A 24,056-nucleotide genomic window follows, 5' to 3' on the forward strand; every position below is an offset into this window, starting at 1 on the left:
ACTTTTACTGTGTAAATAAAGCTTCCTGGTTCAATATCCCCCAGGGGTGTCTCGCCTCTCTGTGCTGTCCTGTGGCTGCAGGGAGCAGGGAGCTGGGGGTCCTGCTGCCCCTCTGGTTGGAGTTTGATGGGTGCAGGAGCCCTTCTAGTCAAGAGCGGGTCTGGCTGAACCTTCTTGGCATCTACATGGGTGCTGGGGATGCGGGTGGTGATGGTGCTCCAAAAATGGGTGTGGGTTGGGAAAGCCCCCATCGGGGAGCCTCTGTTGGAGCATGGGAGTCCCAGCCATGGGTTGCATCAGGAAACGGGCGTTTTGGGATGTTCACGTGCACGCAGATGTAATCATAGGGTGGTTTGTGTTGGAAGGGATGTTAAAGCTCATCTAAGGTCTCCCCTTCAGGAGCCTTCTCTTCTCCAGGCTGCCCCAGCCCAGCTCTCTCAGCCTGGCTCCAGAGCAGAGCTGCTCCAGCCCTCGCAGCATCTCCATGGCCTCGTCTGGCCTCGCTCCAACAGCTCCAGGTCCCTCTTGTGCTGCTGCCCCAGAGCTGGATCAGGGCTGCAGGGGGGGCTCCCTATAGCACAGCAGAGGGGCAGGATCCCCTCCCTCGACTGTTGCTCATGCTCTGGGGGTGCAGCCCATGCCCCCCCCCTCACCTGACATTGGCTGTTACGTAGCTGTAACGCAGCCAAAGAGGCAACAGCAATATCCGAGTCAATATTTAAGCACCAAGCAGCACGTTACACTTTGTGTTTAAGGACAGAGATGAAGTCCTACCCCTTAAAAGAAAACCTAAACTCATGCTTGGCAGGAGCTCCCAGCAGAGCAAAGGCACATGGAGGGTGTTAACTAAATCCTTGGGGAAACAGGGCAATCTCCCTTTGCAAATCCGAGAGGAAAACTGCTGCGTTTCCTTGAGCCAGCAAACAGCTCACAGAGTCTCATGACAGATGGCAGGATGTTTATCTGCCAGAACTGAATCAGATTGAAGCGATAGGCTGAGTATGATGGAACACAAAGGAAGAATTAGGGGATAAAGAAGAAACTCTCAGTGGTCCATCACAGCCCTAACACTGATCCGGGGTTCACAGCATCCTTCATGTGCGTGGATGCGGTTGGTATCGTCCCCTTTGGCCGAACCATTACCCAAAGGGTAAGAGGTACAAAACCAGACCTCAGACATGAACCAAAGTCATTTTCCCACATGTGGTTTGTTTTATCATGATTTAATTCCTTAGCCTGCTGTCCCAAGGGGTGCCCTGCAGCTCAGTGGTACCTCCAGTGCTCACAGGCTGCTCCAGGAATGGAAAGCATCACCCCTCCAGTGTCCTGCAGGGACCAGGGTCATCTTCAGCTGTTGGGAATGCTGGAAAATAGCTGGAATTACCACATACCTCCTCCTTGCACATGCAGGAAGCAGTAGCTAAATGCAGACAGTGGCCAGAACAAGCTGCCTGAGTATATGTATATATGTATGTATATACACTGCTGAAAAACATGTATGTAATTCCACACCTTTCCATGGTCCCATGGGAGGTCTGAAGCAGGTTAAAGCCCAGATGGTCTCATTTCATTGCACTCTAAAGCACAATGTCTTGCCCAAAACCCAGTCTCATGTCTGTCCCAATGGAGCATCACTGGCTCAATGGAGCATCATTGGCAGCCTGACCATGCTGAGCGCTCCCCTGGCAGCAGGATGGGGCTGAGCTGGGGCTGAACTGATGCCATGGGTCTCAGTAGGATCAAGCCACAGGGATGTAGACCAGGTTCAGGTAGCTACAGCCATGGGAGAGTGGTGTGTGCCCGTGTGCTTTTGGTATCTAGGAGAACAGCAGTGACTGAGAAGGAAAGAAGTGGCTGAACACTTGCACCTCGTTTTTATAGAGCAGCATTTATAGTCCTGGCAGGAATGATGGAGCCGGTGCTTTACACAGACTGGTTCCCAGCCTGGACCATAAAGGTAATGCCAGGAGCATCAGCACTGGCTGAAGCCAGGTCGCCTGTGCTGCCTCCACGGCAGGGCCAGCTGTGCCGTGCTGTGCCATGCCATGCAGTGACGCTCCCATTGGAGCACCCACTGGTGGATGAGCTGGAGCTGTGTGGGACTCAACACCAGCAGTGCCCTGGCAACAGGGCTGGGATTTAATGGGAAGAGGTAGGAAACCCACATCCCCACACATACAGCCACGGAGAGACGACCCCACGGAGGGAAGGAAAAGCCCATCAATCCCACAGCCCTCACCAGAGTACTCCAGGTAGTGAAAAGCATTTCACATTCCTCTAAACATCCCTATTAGCACCGATCCAACTGAACACGGTGACAAACAGGCCAGATCCACAGGATGGGGTTTATTCCTGACTGGTATTCCATAAGGTGTCCCAGTTTTACCAGATTCCCGTGCCCCATCCCAGGGCAGTGCCGGACAGGGGCTAATCATGGGAGAAACACAGTTAGCAGCTTGCCAAGGGATCAGGGATGTCCCCTGCCCCACAAGGGTGTTTGTGCCACCCATAGGAGAGTCACAAATGGGACCCCACAGAATGGGGCTGGACCGGTGCACCCCAACTCAGGGCTTGGTGGCCTCCATCACCCTTCAAGGACACCCCAATCCAATCCCAGGCACCTCAAAAGGCACAGCATGGGTGAGAGAAACAGCAAAAGCTGTTTGCGAATGGCTGGGACCCCATTTCCCACCCAGGCACCCCCAGGCTGGGTCCCTGGTGTGAACAAAGAGTTAAAGGGGGTTCAGGGCCCCCCAGCATCACCCTGAGGACTCCCCTTGGGCAGACAAGGCTCAGCGGCAGCCAGGGAAGAGCCTGTACTGTGGGAGAGCTGGCAGGGGCTTGGCCCCAAGGAGAGGACACTCAAGAGGTGCAGGACAGGTCTGGTGTTCCCTGATGAGCAGAGTCCATCATTTCCATCCTGTTCCATCGGATATTCAGGCATTCCCCAGCCCGGGCAAGGCTGGGGCTGGGTCTGTTGATGTCAAATGGAGGTGGGAGAGGAGGGGGTGGCCTCATAGAGGGGCTGCTGAGGGGCCTCACCCCTGCTCCCTCAGATCACCCATGGTGTCATCAGGTTTAGAGCTGCTGGAGGAGGATATCAACCGCTTCGGCCAGGTTGTTCACGTACGCATCGGGCTTCACCTGGGGGTGGTTCTCATCACAGGGCCTGCAGAGGACACAGAAGGGCACAGCTGAGCACTGACAGGTCCCAAGCGGGTCCCACGGCCCAGGTCTGTCTTCCTGCTGTGCTGCTCACAAAGGGCAATGACAAGGTTCCCCCTTCCCTCCCTACCTCCACCATGCTCATGTGTTTCCAGCACATTACAGTAGATCCCATGTCCTTGTGCAACAGAGCTGGGCAAAGCCTCATATGGAAGACAACTACATCACTAATGAGTGCCTAAAGATAACTTAGGTAATACTTAAAGGGGCTGCAGGAAACCTGGAGCGGGCCTTGGGACAAGGGCCTGTAGGGACAGGCCAAGGGGAATGGCTTGAACCTGCCCGAGGGGAGACTGAGCTGAGCTCTTAGGCAGAAGCTCTTCCCTGTGAGGGTGCTGAGGCGCTGGCACAGGGTGCCCAGAGAAGCTGTGGCTGCCCCATCCCTGGCAGTGCTCAAGGCCAGGTTGGACACAGGGGCTTGGAGCAAGCTGGTCACACAAGGAAAGCTCAATATCAGCACCCTTTGTTTCTCCTAGGGCATGTTCTACCTTGCAGAAAGTACAACCTCGAGCAGCGTGAGGGCCCAGAGGAGGCCGTGCCTGGGTGAGAAGCTCAAATACACGGACATGAAGAACGAGGCTGAGAAATGAGCAGCAAGGAACCAGCTCTGGGGAGCTCCAGTGCTGGAGCTGAAGAGAGGATCCGGTGCTCGTACAGACAAGTGCTCACCAAATTCTGCACATCATAAATAATCATAATGATCATCCCTCTGCCTCCCGTGCATCCGATGGGAAACGCATCTTCCCCACTGGGAATACGGCCTGTGCTAAATAAAGGGTTGTCCTTTACAGGGAGCAATAGGGGGGTGGACACTGGGACTCATCTGTTTCCAAAGGGAAGTCAGGAAGTGTATAAGATACAGATGTTTCCAGCAGCTGGTGGGTTCCTCAGCCCAGGAGCCATAACAGGACCAGGAGGTTTGGAAAATCCCTGCCTCCCACATCTGTCCTGCTCGTCCCCAGCAATGCTGCTGAGTCAGTGGAATGGGATGCAGCATCTGCGCCTAATTGCTTCAAGCTGCTCTGCTTTGGGGTGGTGGAGGCAGAATCTGACCCTTTCCATGGTACTGTCGCACACCATCACTGTTAAGATGTACAAGAAGGTGGTGGTCTTGCAAAGTGAAACTGATGGAGCCTTCCATTCACTGAGTACAGACCTTTCTTGGCCCTAGCTCAGAAGTGAGTTCCTCTTTACCTGTTTCTAGAGAAAATCCATAGAACAGTAATTACTTGCACAGTTTTGTAGGATCTTGCAGTAGCATGAACTGTCCTCCAGCGATCCCTGTGTGATGCTGCTATTGCCTGAATGAAGAAGTGCCATATGCAATGCAGTGCTTTCATTTGGGTTAGTTCATAGAATCCCAGACTGGTTTGGGTTGGAAGGGACCTTAAAGCTCATCCAGCTCCAACCCCTGCCACGGGCAGGGACCCCTTCCACTGGAGCAGCTTGCTCCAAGCCCCTGTGTCCAACTTGGCCCTGAACTTCCCCTGTTTAAGTTTGAACCCATCACCTCTTGTCCTATCACTGCAATCCCTGTTGGTACAAAGGATCTCTCTGTGTCACCACACAACTTCCCACTTACTCCCAACTAAAGAGCACACACCCGTGCTGCATGAAACGAGATAAAAGAGCTTGAAAGCGTTTCTCCATCAGCATATTCTTCAGGGGGTCTCCCCATGGCTGTGAAACGCGAGACAGGGTTTGACAGGATTCTCTTTAGGAGCAATGCAAACAGACACTGTAACCACTGCTAGTTCCTTTGGACTGCTGCAGTCATCTTCCTTGGTGACACGTGTGGAACTCTCTTCCTTGTAAAATGTGCAGCTTAATGTTTGGCACCGAAAGCCCAAATAAATCCCAGGGACTGACAGCACTGTTGATGGGCACTTGATGAATGGCTGCAGAGCACATTTCCTGCTGTTATGATGAGAAACAAACCTGCACCAAAGCTACTAAACACATCCAATGCTGGAGCAGGGCCCAGAATTTCAGAGAACCCCATTACCTGATGATCTTAAAGGTCTTTTCCAACCCAGTTGATTCCATGATTCTATTAGTGATATGGTTTAGTGGTGGACATGGGAGTCCTGGGATAAATGTTGGACTTGATGATCTTTAAGGTCTTTTCCAACCTGGGTGATTCTGTGATTCTGTATCTGCACCCCATTTCTTATGTCACAAACAGATGTCCCTGGAACAGGAAGAGAGGCTTTTGTGGTTGAAACACTAGATTTTGGAGGCTGCTCTGATGGAGTGTGTGACCCAGGGCTGAAGGTTTGTCCTCACAAGGCAGCTACCACATCCTTTGCTTTCCTGCTGGCTCTTGGGAAGATGCTTTTGTTTCAGACGTTGGCACCATCAACAGAAACTTCTAAGCACAAGCCGTGCAGCTGAGGATGCCTTCTATGCTGCTGCAGAATCACAGACTGGTTTGGGTTGGAAAGGACCTTAAGATCATCTCATTCTAACCCCCGTGCCATGGGCAGGGACACCTCACACTAAACCATGGCACCCAAGGCTCTGTCCAACCTGGCCTTGAACACTACCAGGGATGGAGCATTCACAACCTCTCTGGGCAACCCATTCCAGTGCCTCACCACCCTCACAGTGAAGAATTTCTTCCTTATATCCAATCTAAACTTCCCCTGTTTCAGTTTTAACCCATTACCCCTTGTCCTGTCACTACAGTCCCCGATGGGCTCCCAAGAAGCAGGCAATCTCCAGAGATGACCTTGCCATACTATCTCCTCCTGGCCAATGCCCACAAGAGCTCCAGGAAAGCAAACCCCGGTCAGAGCAAACCAGCATCCTCCACTGCTTTTCTCTTGCCTTGCAGAACTGCACACAGAGCTAACTGCGTTTAATTGCAACTCATTTAAAGTCAAGCATCTACAAACAGGTAGAAATTAACAGCCAAATTGTTTGCTAACATCTGAAGGAAGTCCATGGGCTTGCTGCTTGATCTTTCCCATTTATATTGAACTGCTACAGCTTTAACTGAGCAGAATAAACCAGCTTAGGTACAACCACTTCCCCAGGCAATACACCTCAACATGAAAGGCAACACTGAGACTGAGGGGATAGGGACTTACTTTTCTTCATGTATTACCCAAAGCTTGGCAAATACCAGCAAACATTCCCCAGATCTCTGTGTTCCTGAATTCCAATGCACTTCCTGGGGTGAATACTTGTACTTTTTGACTGTACAAGAAGGTTTAATCTGGAGTGTTGTGGTAATTTGTTTCTAGCCAGTTGGCTGCTGGTGATGCTCTAACTAATACACAGTTCCAGAAATAACTATTGAGAAGAGGATGCTGTCAGTACTGGTGCATGACAGAGTGCTTGGTGTCCCTGATGCATTTTATCTACCAGGTCCTCCACCAGGTCTTTTTAACCTGCCACTTGGCAAGATCTGGTGGAGGACATCACATCAGGGAGCCAGGAGGAGGTTGGGAATGATGATTATGGCTGCAGACGTTAAGTGGTTCAGGGAGAACGAGTGGGGCTTTGTTAAAACACAGAAGTACAAGGGGCAGAGGTGACAAGGACAGCAGAAGCTGGAGGCTGGCAGCAGCAAACCTCCATGGATTATGGAATGGTTTGGATTGGAAAGGAAATCAAGCTCATTCACTTTCAACCCCCTGCCATGGGCAGGGACACCACACACTAAACTATGTCACCCAAGACTCCATCCAGCCTGGCCTTGAACACCACCAGGGATGGAGCCCCCATCCAAGGGAGCAATTACCCCTTGAACAACCCCAATCCCTGCCATTCCTGCAAGCCATAGTGCACCACCAGGCCACTGATGGTGCTGAGGAAGCGGATGACGCAGGGAGCTGTTTTCCTCCACCCATCCCTATTTATTTTCTCTCTCAGGAAGCAGAGAACATGTGAACACGACAGATTAAGAGCTCTGGAGATCAAAAAGCCCTGGAAGTGTTTGTACGGGCTGTGGATTGGACATATATAGATTCATCCATGTATTGTTTAAGCAAGAACAAATCAGAGGAAACACTACCCTCTTGACACCCTCCCTTCAGATACTTATATGCATTGATCAGGTAATTGAAAGACCTTAAAGCTCATCCAGTTCCAACCCCTACCACAGGCAGGGACACCTTCCACTGGAGCAGCTTGCTCCAAGCCCCTGTGTCCAACCTGGCCTTGAACACTGCCAGGGATGGGGCAGCCACAGCTTCTCTGGGCACCCTGTGCCAGCGCCTCAGCACCCTCTCTGTCTCAGAGCTCATCTCCCCTCGTCCAGTTTAAAGTTAACTGAGATAAATCCTATCTCATCTCTCGCATTCCTGCAGCCTGCCAGCACCTGGTGGAAACAAACTGGATATGCCAGGAGTGTTTAAATGGCCCCCAGGTTGGATAGGGATGGACTGGGGGATCAGAAGCTCTGCACAGCATATATGGATGCACCCACCTAGTGCTGCAATGCAAGTACAGTACAGCTGGTTTCAATAAAAGCAAATCTCCCTCTCCCCCTTAAAGGCACATTCTCTCTTTGCAGAGCAAACCTGAGAGCTGGCTCTGCTTTGCCAAACTCTCCTGTCTAACAGGGTGTTTGCAAGCACCGTGAGACTCAGCTCGGCCTGCTTGGATTAATTATTGATGACCTGCATGGCTTTGCCAAATGACCTTACTCAATTCAGTAGAAAACCATTTTAAATGCCCCTGAGAAAGAATTTGGACATCAATATTTCCTTTGTGCATATATCTGAACAGATGTGCATCTTAAATGCAACTAATGCATTAGCTATTAAGGGGACTTAATAGTATAAGAGTAGGAAAGATTAATTTTAAGGGCTGAATTGGAAGCTTAGTGGTGCTCAGGCACCTTACTCTGTTTGGCACTTTAAAGACCTTCACCTAAGAGAATATTTCATTGCTTGCTTTTAATACATTGCTTACAAAATCCATATGAAAGGTGTAAAATGAATGCTGCCTTCTGCACGGGCAAAGCATCGCATGGAGATTTAAGCCTCAGCATCCTGGCAGATCCAGACACAGAGCAGACACAGGCAAGAAAGGAGCTTTGCTATAAATGAAGTCTCCATTTCAGATTTCAAATGCTGTTTGGAGAAGTTTAATTTAAAAAGTAGTAGGCCAACTCTGTGATAATATAACCTCTAAACAAGGATACAGCATTAAAAACTGCTGCTCGCCGCACAAGAATCTGAGCTGCCCTAAGGACAATAACATTGGTCTTCAGATGGTGCTCACTAAATCAGCCTTAATTTGAAATGAGAATGAAACCATGAGATACCTGTGCCACTCCCAGGAGACCCAAGCAGGCAGGCACGCACGCAGGCAGCTCTCCTTCCAAAGGGCAGGAACAGTAATTCATGCACGTGTTGGGCACCGGTACCTCCCTGCTCCCAAGCCTTCCTCATGTGGGAAGCCAAAAGAGCACCTTCACTGGAAGATTAAGGCATGTTCTGCATCCTTGGCTGCAAAGGTACTCAGCCTGGATGAGGAAATGAGAGGATCCCACACAACCCCAGCACAGCAGCAGGTCTCCTTGGGGTCTCTGCCTTATTTCTCCTCCCAGAGCAGACACGAACATTACATCCAAGCTCACTATGCTCAAGGGTGTCAGGAACCCACCTGTTTCTAAACATGCTCATGCTATTAACTGATATAATGAAAGGAAATACATATTTGGACTAGCACATGAGAGTTCAGCCTAAACCTGGAGTCAGTGCGTTATTTATGCCTTCTGAAAGGGCTCAAAGCCACCTGAGCACACAGAGCCCACCCAATAACTTGGATGTGCTCCTCAGGAACTTCTGCCCCTTCCAAAGCAGAAGTTTTGCCACAGTTATTCCAAATTAAGGCTCATTTGCTTAAGCCACTCTGTAAATAAGATCTTCATAATCTGCCTACCTGCGCTTCCATGCCCACAATGCCAACACATCACAGAATCCCAGCCTGTTGGATTGTGTTCGAAGGGACCTTAAAGGTCATCCAGTTCCAACACCTTCCACTGGAGCAGCTTGCTCCAAGCCCCTGTGTCCAACCTGGCTTTGAGCACTGCCAGGGATGGGGCAGCCACAGCTTCTCTGGGCACACCAGCAGTAACTCAAAGCTTTTAAAGAACACATTTCCATGAATTATTCTTCACTCTTTCCAACCTCTGCCAGTGACAGGGGATTGCATGAGCCGGGAAAACAGCTCCATGCACATCAGCCAGACAGCAGCTCCTGGTCCTCTGACATCTAAGGTAGCATCTCACAGAGCCGTTTATTTCTCAGAGCCTGCTTCAGCTGCTCAAAGTGATGGAGCTGATCAGCAGCTTTGCTTTTTGCTTTGTCTTAGTGATGAGAAAACCAGGCCTCCCTCGCAGCTGAGCAAGTAATGAAGTAAAGCCTTGTGCCATGTGCCTGCAGCCTCTGAGCTACTCTATGGGGCTCTATGGGTCTGTTGGGGAGAAAAGCTCCTAAATACGATAGAAAACAGCACAGTTCTGTATGGACCAGCACTAGGAAGCCCACACTGAATCCCTTTTCTTAATTGGCAATGGAGATCTTAGGCTAGGACACCTCCCTTAGAGAAATGCAGGATGTCCTCTGTCAATTCCATCCACAAAGATGGGAAGCTGTTCAAAGAATGATGACATACTGTATATATGCACCACGCTTCAGCCAAGTATCTCAAGCTCTTTGGAAGCACAGCAGGAAACATGCAGCACCACTGGCCTGGAAACACACTTAGTATAGCCATGCAGGGGCAGCAGGGATGGCCATGGGGTCTTCCTTCTCCGCCTGGCTCTCTTCCACACGGTCCTCACATCAGGCAGGACATGGGAGGGAGCAGTGGGCTGGGGAAAGCCAGCTAGCACATTTTCCAAGGTGTCAAACCACATTGATGTTTGTGCTTAAGAATGGATTATGGAAAGCACGCTAAGCTAACACTGTTAGCATAAGGATTAAATCCCCGGTGCTCCTGGCACTCAGCCCTGTGCCTGCACCGGGAGAACAGCCCGAGGTTTAAACCCACTTCCTTCCAGCTCTGAGTTACAGCTCCTCACATGAAGGTCGCTGGTGTGCCCAGCCTGTGGGCTACAGCACACGCTTAGTGCAGAGTCAGCACAAACAGCTGGTCTTGCTGAAGTCTCCCAAGGGTTTTGTCAAATACCTAATGCCAGTCAAGGCAATGGGGATCTTGCTCTGTGTGACCAAATAAACAATCCCGAATTTGAAACAACTGAACCATAGAGTGAATTAGGTTGGAAAAGACCTTTAAGATCATCAAGTCCAACCATTCCCCCAGCACTGCCAAGGCCACCACTAAGCCATGTCACTGAGGGCTGAATACTTGGATTGGAGCAGTAAAGCATTCATAGAATCATAGAATGGTTTGGGTTGAAAAGGACCTCTAAGATCATTCAGTTACAATCCCCTGCCATGGGTAAGGATGCCTCACACTAGACCATGTTGTCCAAGGCTCCGTCCAACCTGGCCCTGAACACTGCCAGGGATGGAGCATTTACCACTCCTTTGGGCACTCTGTGCCAGTTCCTCAGCACCCTCACAGTAAAGAACTTCTTCCTTACATCTAACCTGAACTTGCCCTGTTCCAGTTTTAACCCATTACCCCTTGTCCTATCACTACAGTCCCTAATGAAGAGTCCCTCCCCAGCACCCCTATAGGCCCCCTTCAGACACTGGAAGCTGCTCTGAGGTCTCCACGCAGCCTTCTCTTCTCCAGGCTGAACAGCCCCAACTTTCTCAGCCTGAGACACCTGGTTTCAGCTCTGGGTGCTGCAGCCCATCAGCTCTGCACAGGCAAGGTCTGCGCCCTGTGCTAAACTTGCAGAGCCTCCAGCACCATCCTCTCCATTGGTCCCCATCCACCACTTTCATAAATATGATGTCTAATAAACGCCATGGCCACCTCCAAATAGCTTCTTTAAAGTAGGTTGAGTGGGACTGGCTAGATACCTCCCATGGCAGTTTATTATTATTAGCTGTGGACTGGCTGCTTCTGTAACCCAGCCTGGCTTGAAATGAAGGTTATTTACATAGCGTGCTCGATACCTTTGGGAAAACCTAGTATTTAAAACGCTCCAAAGGATCCCTTTGTACTGGAGGTGGAGCAGCCAAGAAGACTCTATCCTCTGCACAGATTGCTAGCTTCTTGCAAGGCATCTTAGGGTGGAAATCTGCCTCTGAAGTTAAAAACAACCCAACAAAGCCAATCCCTTCCAAACTGCATTCAAGACCACGCAGAGCAATCTGTGGAGGGCGAATTGATCCTTTCTGCTGGCTTTTCCCTAGTCTGCAATGGAGCACTAGCTTGAAATGTAAGCCTGGGGCGTGTGTGCTATGTGGGTATGTATAATACAGACATTTCTGAAACAAGTCCTTGTGTGGAAAGGACTTAAGACCATAAAGAGGGAGGCTTCATCTTCATTAGGTAAAACATTAAAGGAAATGTTCTAACTTACAGCACTATACATTAATGCCCAGCGATGTAAGGGGTTTAATTGCCTGTTGCTTTCCCACCATAAATTACTACCTGCAGCTAATGGAAAACCTTCCTCCAGCCCTGTTTACGCCACCTTACTCCCATTCCATACATTCACGCTGGATGGGAACAGCCAGGCAGCCTGGAGTTGTCCCAAGTCCATACAAATGGGCATGTCTTGAGAAAGCAATGAATGTTGAAGTGTACCACACGTGTAGTATAAACTTTTTGAGTAGCTCTCTACATAGGCAATACTCTGCAGGTTTTATGAGTGCATATATCTGTATTTAAGCTAGTACAGGTTAAAGATGTCCTGTAGTGTCCAACTACAGCTTTTCTGCTCTGTAAAGCCGAGGGTGAAATCCTCTTGCAGACAAACCCCGAGCAGGAGCCCTGACTCCAACCCAGGCTGAAGAACCCCATCAGGAAGAAAAAGCACTGAGAACAAGGCTCCTCAGGCCTCCTCCTGCTGCACACCCTAACGAAATACTGACTCAGGTTCCAAAGGGGAGGCTAGGACCTGCAGGCTGTGCAAACCCTCCAACCTGCCACCCGCATCAGCCTTCGCTTTGGGTGCGCTTCAAGAAGTCGTTTTGCAGCCTTCCCTTATGGAGATCTACAACACTGGAGTAAAACCAAAGTAAAAACACCTATGTCTTAAAATAGCCCTCTGAAGTGAGCAGGATAGGCTGGGTTCTCTCCAGCACTTAGGGGGTCTCTCGGTTACTTTGGGTATTCTGGTGTAGGAATATTTTCCTGTGCTTCACCAGCCTTCATTCTTCTGCTACCAAACCCCGTTTTTACACTTCTCCTTTTTGCCCAATTTAGAATGCCAGGAATGGGGCATTTTAGTGATTTAACGTCAGTAAAACCAACCCTAGGCTGATGTGGACTTCAGGCTTCCACAAGTACGTTGCTTTCAGTGATACTCTCTGACGCTCCTCCATCGGCCGCTCTTGCGTGCTCCATAGGTGTGTGTTTGCTACACACCTGTACTCAAGAGCCCTGCTTTTCCTATGGACTCTGCTATGATTTGGTTGGTAGTTTCCTACACTTGATTATTCACTAAGATTAAGCAAGATGAGACAAGCTCCTGAAACATCACGGGCAAGGACACTGGGGCAGGCGCTTGCTGTTTCCCACCTGATGGGACCCATGGGAAGTAACACATAACCTAGTTGCCATCCACCAAGTATTTTCTCCTGTGAATAACCTCTCTACCTTCTCCTCCAAATAACTATTTCTAGAGGCAATCCACACACTCTGACTTTGAACAGCATCTGCCCAAGTCCTGGTTCCAGGGTCTTCAATATATTTCCTAACACTGGAAGTCACTTGTCCAGCTTTAGAAGTGATGTGTTAGTGATGCTCCAGCTGGGTTTGCTGGAACACATTTATCTTGTAGGACTAAGGGCTTCAGTAAAGCTTTCTATTCACCCTGTGACCTCTTACAGGTTCTGAAGCTAACTCTGCCTGCATCACTGTAATCTGATTTTAACTCATTAGCCTCTATGGCTAATGGTAGCTTGCATCCCATGGCAGTCTCTCACATGCCAGTGTGTTGACTCCAGACAAAGCCTCTCTGTGCTTTTGCAGCTAAGCCAACAAACACCACCCAGAGAATACAGAGGCTCTGGAAATTCCAAGAATCCAGATAATATGAAAAAGGGCCTGAAAAAATGTTTAAGTAACATTTATGCAGATAAACAGGGGTTCTCAGGTAAGCATCAGCAGATCATAGTAAATGCTATGGTGAAATCACGCTCTACTGAAAACTACTTGCTTACGAAGACAAGGCAATTCTAACCCAGGCTGTCATTCAACATGATTAAAAACAGGTAGAAAAAGGAATGTTTGATACCTTCCTAACCCATATTCAATAGCCCCTGCCAAAAGCAGCCAGTATCTATACAGAGACCTTCTCTTTCCAGTTGACTCTTGAGACATTCAGACTGACTACCCAGCAGCCATTACCATGTATTACTTCATGAGAGGAATAAAACACTATTTAAGCTAGCCCACAAGTGTCTGTAGACTGACAAGCTTCAGAGTCTGGCAGCAACAACTTCATTTAGGATAATGGAGCAGGCTGCCTGAAGGAAGAAGGAATATTGCCCATTGGAGAGCTGCAGAGACGCACGGCAACATTTGGACCTGAGCTTCACTGCTCTGAATCTGGGAGATGCTCTCCAGCTACAAACCCAAACCAAGCCCGAATCCCAGCCACTTTCCCAAAGGATTAATTAAGGCATCCTCCTCCCAGCTCCTCGTCTTCAAATCTGGCTGAAACTGAAGTAACAGCAACTGTTTCCCTCATCAAGGCTGTGCAGCACAAACAGCAGCCTCCTAGCGCTTCCCACATTGGGGTGAGATAAACATCTCGGTTATAAAGCCTGAGCCTCTCCACTTCGATTGACAGACAGAAAGTGCCAGAGAATGGGAGCAGCTGAAGCCAGGCTCTGATTAGCAATTAAACACTTTGAGAGGAGCAAGCCCCTGGGCAGCAGTGCCCTCCCCATTGATTCACTGGAAACCTTCTCACATAAATTAGCTGTCCCTGCGGTTTCAGTGCTCGGGTATGCCCTTGACAAAGGAGCCCTCACAGGGCTCTGTGCAGCCATCAGCTCCAAGCATCGCCTGCTTGGAAGGCTGGAAGCAATCCAGAGGGCTGAGGATTGATCTATGCATCCCCCCATTGCCGTGCACGTGCCCTCCTATGGGACAAGCCCTTGGAGTCACTACAAAGCCCCAGTGGGCCAGGGAGCCTCCTGGATGCCACATTGCACCAGGTTCCATCCCTGTGGCTTGAATTCACTTACACAAATAGGAAATGCATCCTGGTTTTGCAAGCATGGGAGACGCACAGGGCCCATGAGTGGATGTGCTGGAGCTCCCCGGCTTCCTCATGCACCGTGGGCTGGGGTCCAGCCTCCCCAGGGAGCATCACCCACCTCAGCTGTGATTTACACTGATGGATGGAAGTGACATCAGGGTATTTATTTCTCCATGGAAAGGTATCCCATAAAACCAAAGGGCTATTCACATCACCAGCCCATCTCCCTAATTAAAAGCTGCAAGACTCCGAGCTCTGAGCGAGCGATCAATCCTCCCCACACAATGTGCCCACAGAGACGTCTGCAGAACACGACTGAGCCTGATGAAGGCTTTGTTCCCCCCCATTCCTCCTTCCCCAGGCATAAAGAGCTGTGATTGAGGAGCCCTGGTCAGTGGAGGGAGCACTGGTTTTTATCAGATGGTAATGATGAGACCATCGTGGAACAGTTTAATAGTTGTCATTGAATGCGTTGCTGGAGAGCAGGCCTGGTTTGCAAACAGCCTGCCCTGGGTATAAATAAGCTGCACTTTGCTGTAACGCAGCTGCTCGGGAGAATTAATGTTTTGTTTTCCATAACCTTTGTACTCTCCCTTCCTCTGCCATTATGGCAAAGCTCAAGGCGTGTGTAACTCGAGTGTTCCCGGGAAGAGGACGCACATCCCAACGCCTCACATGGACCCGGCAGCGGAGAGGCAGGATCCCCGTGCTCCAGCTTCCCCAAAGCCACCGCCCTTCCATGTGGATAAAACTCCCTATTTCCCAACAAACCCCACCAAGCGCTCCCACGCAGACTCGCCTCTGGTGCATTTGTGCTGGAAGTGCTGCTGGAACAGCGTATCCTGGTGAGTGCAGGTCCAATAACACTGATATATTTAGCACTGCTGCATAACTTTCCATCCTTTAAAGGCCAGTTTTCCTCTTTCTTTTGTGCCCAGGGAACAGGACAAAAGCCACTCCAGCCAGATGAACATCCGTATTAACAGAGGAACTGGAAGGTCATTGTGACAGTGGCCAGAGACGCTTTTTAATGCTTTTATTAACCACGACACCTAATCCTAAGCAAACACTTCATCAGTTGCATAATGCTGGGGTTGTTTCAATAGACCTTTCAGTCCCAGCACAAGGTGTGCACTGTGCACGTGACTGAGCACAGGGAAAACCGAGCTTTCAGAGCAGACAGATGTTGGGGCGGGTTAGGAGGTGAACAGATTTCAGCAAGGACAGAGAGAAGGGCTTTGCCGTCATATGGTTCACATCTGGAATTTACAGGCATGATAATTTTATAACCCTCTCCTTGCAGTTTTGCAGCAATGCAATATCCTTCTCCAGCCCGGCTCAGTCTATGATGCTCCCTCGCTTTCCAAGCCTAAGCTATGATTTAATCGCTGCTGCAGGGACAGGGATGCAAAAAGCATCCTCTGACAACTTTATGGGACCCCAAGACTGCACGTTGTGTTGTACTAAAGGGAGTGGGAAGGTGGCAGAGCCAGCGAGGTGCATACAGGCACTTGTATTTCAGAGGTATTAAAACATAAAAGCCCTAAAATCAAAGAGGAATACCCGGTTTTAGCTTACTTCTGCACACAGCAAGTCCCTCTATATCTCATTCAGGGACTGCTCCGATTGCTTTTATGGCTTTCTACATACAAGCCACTTTCTAGTGACTTTACGTATTTGTTTTCTGGTTGGAACCAAGAAACCTCATGTGTGCATCATACACAAGGCTGTAAAATCACTGCAAGAAGGAGGTTCCCATGGCAGGAGGACTCAGTGCATTCACGGGGACAGCCAAGAACAAAACAATGTGAAAATCACCTCCAACCACAGCAGGAAATGTGGGAAAGATTAATCTCCTCTAACACTAATATTGTTACATGTCCACAGCCCCAGCCCCAGCATGGTCACAGCTGTGTGCACATCCCAAGCACTAAATCTGTGCATGGACTCACAATCTGCCTAACCCCAAACCTCAGCTACCATTGAGCTGAGCTTAGCCACACATTTGGAACCTAATCCCAAAGAAATTAAGAGCATTTCCTTGGGAGGCAACGCAGGTTTTGGCAACTGCTATTGAGTTTTAAACATTTGAAAGTAATTGCTAATGCACAAAGAAACTGGAATGGGGGAGAATTGTCCTCAGGTTGGAGAGCAGTGTTGGTCTCCAACCGCTATTGAAAAGTCAGCCTTGGTCTAATGTGTCCCATGCAGATGTCAGCACCATCCCCAAAACACAGATACCCACACATATACATGCATTAGCATTTATGTTACTCATTCTGAATGTCTGTTTCTCTGTCGATGAAGGAAATTCCTGTTCTTCTACTCATACTCAATTATCTTCCTTTAAAATGATGCATAAAGCAGGAAGACAACTTGCTTCAATAGGAACAATTTATGGGTGTAATTTATAGGGTGTATTTATTCAGAAGACAAATTCTTGCTAGGCCTGGTGATGGATGAAGGTGACCTAAAGACTCTGGATCTTCTCTCCTACTAGTTCCTGTCGCAGTAATTAAGAGGGATCCAATTATTCCTTGGAATTTAGCTATGCAAAAATCTATCCATTTTGCAGAGCTCATTAACTTTGCACTGAGCCACAGTGAGTCCATGGTTGATCTAAAATCTCATTTTTCCTGCTGTGAACCTCTGTTTCATTTTATTGCAATTTGGGTTTATGAGAGAGGAATGATGGACATGGAGAACCCACTCTTGCCTCTGCCGCTGGCACATCACTTCGCCTTCCATGAACTGGTTCTCCATTTGAAACACGAGAATAACAATACTTGGCTCCTTGGTATGAACACTTTGATACTTCATTATGGAAAAGCCATAGATTAACATGGATAAGATTCAAGTGATTGATGAATCTGTGGCCAAGCCCTAAAGCAGGGGTTGCAGGAGTCACAAACTGCTCAGGATGATGTCCTGGCCACCTGGGAGGCATGAATGGGTTTTGGCATCAACTTCAAGAACATCAGAGCTTCACCTTTTACATTGCAGGGCCTCATCTGTAAACCCGAAATAGAGGAGTTTCTGTCTTTCTGTTCCCTGATACAGTGTGCTGACAAAAGCACTCTCTGAGCATCACCTAAGCATACGCCAGGTCCCCTTTTCCCACCTAGACATCCTTTGGACGTACTCTCCAGGCTCCAACATGCTTTAGAGATGTCTGAAGTGTCAGGATTATGATTATAAACCACTCTCCTTCCATCTGGTTCACCTACTGCTGTCCAAACCCCTGGATCAGCATCAAATTGGTTGGTTCCCCCTGGACAGGGGGTGGGAGTAGCTACTCCTGAGAGCAAGTACTTACAGTCACTGCCTCCAGGGAACTGAGCTGCTGCCAGGAATTAAAGGTATCCAACCATTCCTTGCTCACCATCAATATTTTGCAGGCAGTAATTACAGCCCATTTCAATCCTCCACCCTGGAAAAATCTCGCTGTTCCTAAGGCAGAGCAAATCAAACTGTCAGTGACTGCTCCTTCAATACTTCCCTATGGAGTCCTCGTGGGAATCCCTTTCCTCCAGCCTCCAAAGGACCGTGACCAACAGCCTGAGAGTCCCTGAAGGAGGTGGTGGCTTTGGCTGACAAGAGATGCCCAACCCATGCTCCAACAGGCCAAGCCTCTTCTTGCCCAAACAAGTGAATCCCAACAAGCAGCCGCCCCATAAAGAGTTAAAGGGAAGAGTTCTCCTAACACTTCAGCATTGCAAATCTTTCCTGTTAAAATAAATTATTCAGGAGAATATGTCATCCTCCATCAGCACCATCTGAGCTACACTTGTAACAGTTCTGTGCACTGAACACATTCTGTCATCCTATCAGTGATACCAAGGCTGCAAGACGAAGAAGGGGGAACAAGCGCACTATAGAACGTGAAAGACTGAGCTGCTTCCACTTAGTGGCCATGAAACACGTCCTGCCCAAGGCAGGGGAGAGAACAGTGGTGTCAGTTAAGTTGCAGAGGAGTAAAACACATCCTGACCTCAGGAATCACAGGAACAGCTTTATTTTCCCTCAAAACCACTATCCCGCCCAATGGATAACTCACCCAACACCTTCCACAGTCTTATCTCATCCACTGTCCATGAATCCACACTGTGACTCCACCAGATTTTTCCAGAGATAAGCTGGAATCAGGGTCCATCCTAAAGGCTGCATGGATAGTAACTAAACAATGTCTTCTGCTCCATGTCTCTAGGAATAATAACAAGAGAAGGTAGCACTTCTCTTTGTTCCAGATGTTAAAACAATCACCGATCTGCCCACTGACACCCATAATCATTTACTTAGGGTGAGGCATCCCTGCCCATGGCAGGGGGTTGGAACTGGATGATCTTAAGGTCCTTTCCAACCCAAACCATTCCATGATTCTATGGTTTATCCAAATCACTTACACCTGCAGAAAACTAATGCAACCAAACATATTTACAAGCACTATAGGGAAGCAGATTTGAGCAGATTTGAACTCATGCCACATAGGAGAATGTGTCATGAGTTCAGTGCCTGTGATGCCCACATTGCCCATGTGCCTATAGCATGGACAATGACTATTGATGATACTCAGGGCACAGTAATCAAAGTCTTGCTTGTGCTTGTAAATACACTCTCTACTTTGAGAGACAACACAGGGGAGGAGACTGCTCCATCCCCATGCCTTAGACTGTCTTCCATGGTCAAACCTCTCTCCCCTCTTGGTGCTGGTGGAGAGCAAAAGTAAAGGATCCCTGATGGAGACAACTCATGATCTTTCCTTATCACAGTATCACAGTATGTTAGAGATTGGAAGGGACCTCAAAAGATCATCTAGTCCAATCCCCCTTATCACTCTGCAAAACTGCAATCCACCCCAACCATGTCCACCTGGCCAACATCTGCTCCAATATCTGCCATCCCTGTCCTGCCCCAGAACATGGAGGAGAGGAAGAAGGCTGAGTTTCCCACAGGGAAGCTGTGTGGGGTAAGATAACCCCGAGAGAAGGGCCCATGGCAGGGGGTTGGAGCTGGATGAGCTTTACGGTCCCTTTGAACCCAAACCATTCTGTCACTCTATAAAGGTGTTTTGCTAACTGGTGGTTCTTCTAAGGCAGACTAAGAAGTAAGAGGTGGCTGCTCAGGCCAATAGGACCAATAAGGAGGAAGAAAGAAGCAAGATTTGTCAGGGGTTATGGAAAAAATGCAGTCTTTTGTTGATCTCTTAGAGGTAAAGGAGAGCACGAGGCGTGAAAGCACTCTGGATGCCCACAGGCACTCCCACTGTTCACCCTGGCATCTCCTTGGGGCTTGACAGAATCCTGCAATGCCAAGAAACGCTGCGGTCAGTTCTGAGTGGGCTCCATGACTGAGCAGCAGCAAAGGAAACCCTGCGTGCCCAGGCTGGAATGAAGAACATTCAAACACAAACAGGCTGAAGTAGTCAAGGCCCCTGGGGAGAGGCAGGATGAACGTGTGCCAACACAGTGGTGGCTTCTGGGAGTTAAACACATACCCCAAGGAGAACCGAGTGATGCCAACAACCCCAGGGAGCACAGGAAGGGCACCACAGCCTGAGTGTACACCTGAACTGCAAGCTTGAGAGGTGACAACGCTCTCTACCATGTGCAGAAGAGAACAGCAGCACACTGCAACATAGCCACAACTCCACCACTGTGTCCATCTTGATTTAAGCTTCCTCAGCTGTCAAACAGCTCAACTCCATCACCTATGGCAGATAGGTTTCATTCGCCATGGACATGAACATCCAAGTTTGTATCTCACAAACTTGGATGGGAGGAGGAGGAGCTGGGCCTGTGGTCAGCAACAGCACACTTCAGGAAGGACCATCAGCATCCTGGAGGAACGGCATCCAACAGCAATCCACCATCCGGAGCGGAGCACGGAGGATACAGGTGTGGGCTCAGAGTCAGCTATTGTGTGGATGCACCTATAGAGGAGCATTTGGTGGAATAAGGGTAAGGAGGCAAACAGGAAGCCTGAGCCTGTTTGCCCAAGGACAGGGATTATAATAGCGCCTGCCTTTATATCACACAATGGATGCTCCTGCAAGACTGTCACGTGCCAGGAGGGGGAACATCTGGAGGAACGTCTTTCTTTGGGATACCTGGGAGGGTGAGGAGCCTTTATCTCATCAAGCGTGAGGTGGGCAGAGCACCAGGATGGAGAAGCAGCGCAAGGGTGAGGATGGGAGGGAATGGGGAGAGACAGCTGCTGGTTTTGGCAGTGATGCTGCCTGAGGTATTGAGAGGTCACTTCCCTTCCACGCTTCCCACTAATCCCATGGGAATACAGTTTGTTATCTGACAGTCAAGAAATAAACACTGACCTTTTCCAGTGGTGAATCAGCACCAGGATCTACCACAATGAGTTAATTCTGTGCAGGACCTGGTACTGGTTATGGAACCTCCAACAGGAATTGTGCTCCTCTAAATGAAGTCTTTGCCAAGGATAAGCTAAGCCCCTGCAGCACTGATCTCCTCAGGGAAAAACGCATTTCTGGGTGCCCTCCAGCAAACTATCCCTTTGCCTTGTCACTTTAACACCCATCCACTCCAGCACCAGTCCCACTCATTCCCAGGGAGGCTGAGCACAGTCCTATGTATTCCCATAGAAATGCACCTGGCCTCTGTTAACACAAGCAGTGGAGGTGAAAAGAAGCTGGGAATGCTGAAGGCAGGCCCAACCCAGAGCAGTTTGTTTCGTTTGGAGACACCCTGGTGTGGCTGCTATAAGAATGCATGGCCTCTAATGTGGAGCCTGTGTTTGGTGGGAACAACAAAGCACCCGAGCAGGGACATTGGGCTGTTCTTGTTCATTGCTACCTCTCTTGGCAGCATCAGAATTGCTTTCTGGGTTACGATGCTGAGGGTGAGAGCACGGTCAGGAAGGTTGGCTGGGAGGTGTGTGGGGTCCATCCTGCCACCTGTCCCCACAAAGTACACAGCAGAAATAAAAGGATGGGTGGGAAAATAAGCAACAGTGATGGAACCAACAGGATTTCGAAGCATCAGGAAAGCTGAAACCATCCCAGGTGCTCCTTGCTCTGCCTGAGCCCTGGTTGTGACTTAAACCCCTAAAATCAGTCAGTGCTGACCCCCTGGGTACTCCCTCAGGGCAGCTTTTCTGGATAATATGAAACACTCCAATCTACTTCAACCATTGAGAGACTGAGCTGAGCTCTTAGGCAGAAGCTCTTCCCTGTGAGGGTGCTGAGGCGCTGGCACAGGGTGCCCAGAGAAGCTGTGGCTGCCCCATCCCTGGCAGTGTTCAAGGCCAGGTTGGCCACAGGAGCTTGGAGCAAGCTGCTCCAGTGGAAGGGGTCCCTGCCTGTGGCAGGGGTTGGAACTGGATGAGCTTTAGGGTCCTTTCCCACCCAGACCGTTCTGGGATTCTGATTCTATGATTAGCATCCCTGCAGCAGCAACTGGGAGTGGGGACCACCGAAGGTCCCCAGTGGAGAAGGGTCCCAGACCTGGGTGACTGCTCAGGAAAAGTGATGCTCCGGTTCAGAGCACAAAGCCACTGACATGGGAAGGGTTAAGGGAGCTGCAGTTCAGGCTTGTTTGCCCTGCGCATTAGACAGGGATAGTTTGCTGTGAACACGCTGATCAGTATCTCCCAGCTGCCAGTTTAATCAGGATTAAGTGAGCAGCCAGTAATTTTGTTCTTTTCCAACAACATTTAGCCACTGTGTGCAAACACTTCCTCTATCACAAACAAATGAAGCTCAGTATCATCTATCCAGACATCTTGAAGGGACTTATAAAAAGAAACCCCCAAAGCAAAACACTAACAACAAGGGCCAAGACCAATAATCTGGCTTTAATTATAAGTTTTCCAGCTCACAGAGGATGGAGCAGTGGTGGGGTGTTCGCGCTGAGCCAAGGCATGCTTGCCTGCAGCACGCAGCGGGTGTCAGGATGAAAGCTGGATGGACACCTGCAAAGCCACCTTTGAAGCATTCAGGCATTCAATCACAGCACAGAGCACCCAGGTTCCCAATGCATCTCCAGCCCATGGGGGCTCCAAGGGCAATCAGAGCAGTGCCCCAAAGCAGAGACACTGCTCTGGTCTGCAAGGATCACAGACCCCCATCCAGGGATCTGGATGGGACCTTAAAGCTCATCCAGCTCCAACCCCTGCCACAGGCAGGGACCCCTTCCACTGGAGCAGCTTGCTCCAAGCCCCTGTGTCCAACCTGGCCTTGAGCACTGCCAGGGATGGGGCAGCCACAGCTTCTCTGGGCACCCTGTGCCAGCGCCTCAGCACCCTCACAGGGAAGAGCTTCTGCCTAAGAGCTCAGCTCAGTCTCCCCTCGGGCAGGTTCAAGCCATTCCCCTTGGCCTGTCCCTACAGGCCCTTGTCCCAAGCCCCTCTCCAGCTTTCCTGCAGCCCCTTTAGGCACTGGAGCTGCTCTAAGGTCTCCCCTTCAGGAGCCTTCTCTTCTCCAGGCTGACCCAGCCCAGCTCTCTCAGCCTGGCTCCATAGGATGTGGCCAGACACGGAGGTCTCACCACAGCAGGAGGTGAGGTTTGACTCCTCCAACGCTGTTTTAGTGCTGAGGAGGCAAACCCTGCAGCCCTGCAGCTCCAGCACAGTTCTTTAACACACTGCTGGCACGGTCTGCACCCACAGGCACTGAACATTCATCCATGTGCAAACTGCTCCTCTGCTGAAGCACATCCACCTTGAGCAAGGGGCGGCCAGCAGCAGAGCGCACAGCAATGCATGGAAACACACTGAAGGCACTGAGCTTGCACTGCACCGGAGCTCTTTGGGACTGAACTCCCCAGGCTCCAGATGACAGATGCTTGCAGATCCACCACCAACCAAGCACAGCACAACAGCTCTGAAGAGCCAGCTTCTGCCTCTTTGTCCTCTTCACCCTAAAAAGTCTCTTACTCTCACCCATGGAGGAAGAGGACTCATCGTGGGAAGATGGGAAGCAGCACATGCAGGAGGCCAGCTCTGAGCTCTGTAAATCCCTTTCTCTCAGCTGTTCTGCCCATCGTGAACACACCAGAAGCTCTCTAAAGGAAGGCTGACAGACGGGGCTGGGCTTTCTTTCCAAGCTTCCTCTGAAATCACACTTGGCAGAGCAGCCCCTGTTGGAAACGGATGGGAACGTGCGTGGCAAGAGCTGCGCCCGGGCTGGAGCTCTCTTGGTCTTTCTAAGCCATCTGGGCTCTGTTTAGCTTGCAGAATAGAGCCCTGTGAGGCCCAAATGAAAAGCCAGCTCCTCATCCATGGGTTCAGCTTGGGGCTGATGGACGAGGCTGAAGAACTCACTCTTAAATCCTCCCAGTTAGCAGCAGGGAAAGGCCTCTGCCATCACAAAGGAAAACTCACGACCCTTTCCCATTCTCCAGACCCCCAATTCCACTGCCTCATCTGGCTGGAAAATCTCTGCTACTGTTCTCCATCTGCCAGAAAACCAGTGAGGGACCCAGCGCAGGCAGGGCTTAGGGAGCTGAGGAGCTTCCCAGGGCTGGGTTATACAGCTCTTCTTCAAGTC

At 49.8% G+C, this 24,056-nt stretch overlaps 1 protein-coding gene across 1 annotated transcript in view; it reads right to left on the minus strand.

The window, feature by feature from the left end:
• Positions 1–2,326: 2,326 nt before the first annotated feature.
• The window catches only part of LHPP (phospholysine phosphohistidine inorganic pyrophosphate phosphatase), a 72,028-nt gene continuing 50,298 nt past the window's right edge, over positions 2,327–24,056 (minus strand). The window contains exon 7 of the mRNA XM_061364125.1: positions 2,327–3,169. Coding sequence (XP_061220109.1) covers positions 3,079–3,169 — 91 coding nt within the window. The 3' untranslated portion in view covers positions 2,327–3,078. The remainder of the gene's footprint in view (positions 3,170–24,056) is intronic.

Source organism: Neopsephotus bourkii, unplaced genomic scaffold (genome assembly GCF_033783945.1).
Source record: "Neopsephotus bourkii isolate Nb327-2 ecotype Australia unplaced genomic scaffold, CSIRO-AGI_Nbou_v1 NB_1189, whole genome shotgun sequence".
In the NCBI taxonomy this organism is placed as follows: Eukaryota; Metazoa; Chordata; class Aves; order Psittaciformes; family Psittacidae; genus Neopsephotus; species Neopsephotus bourkii.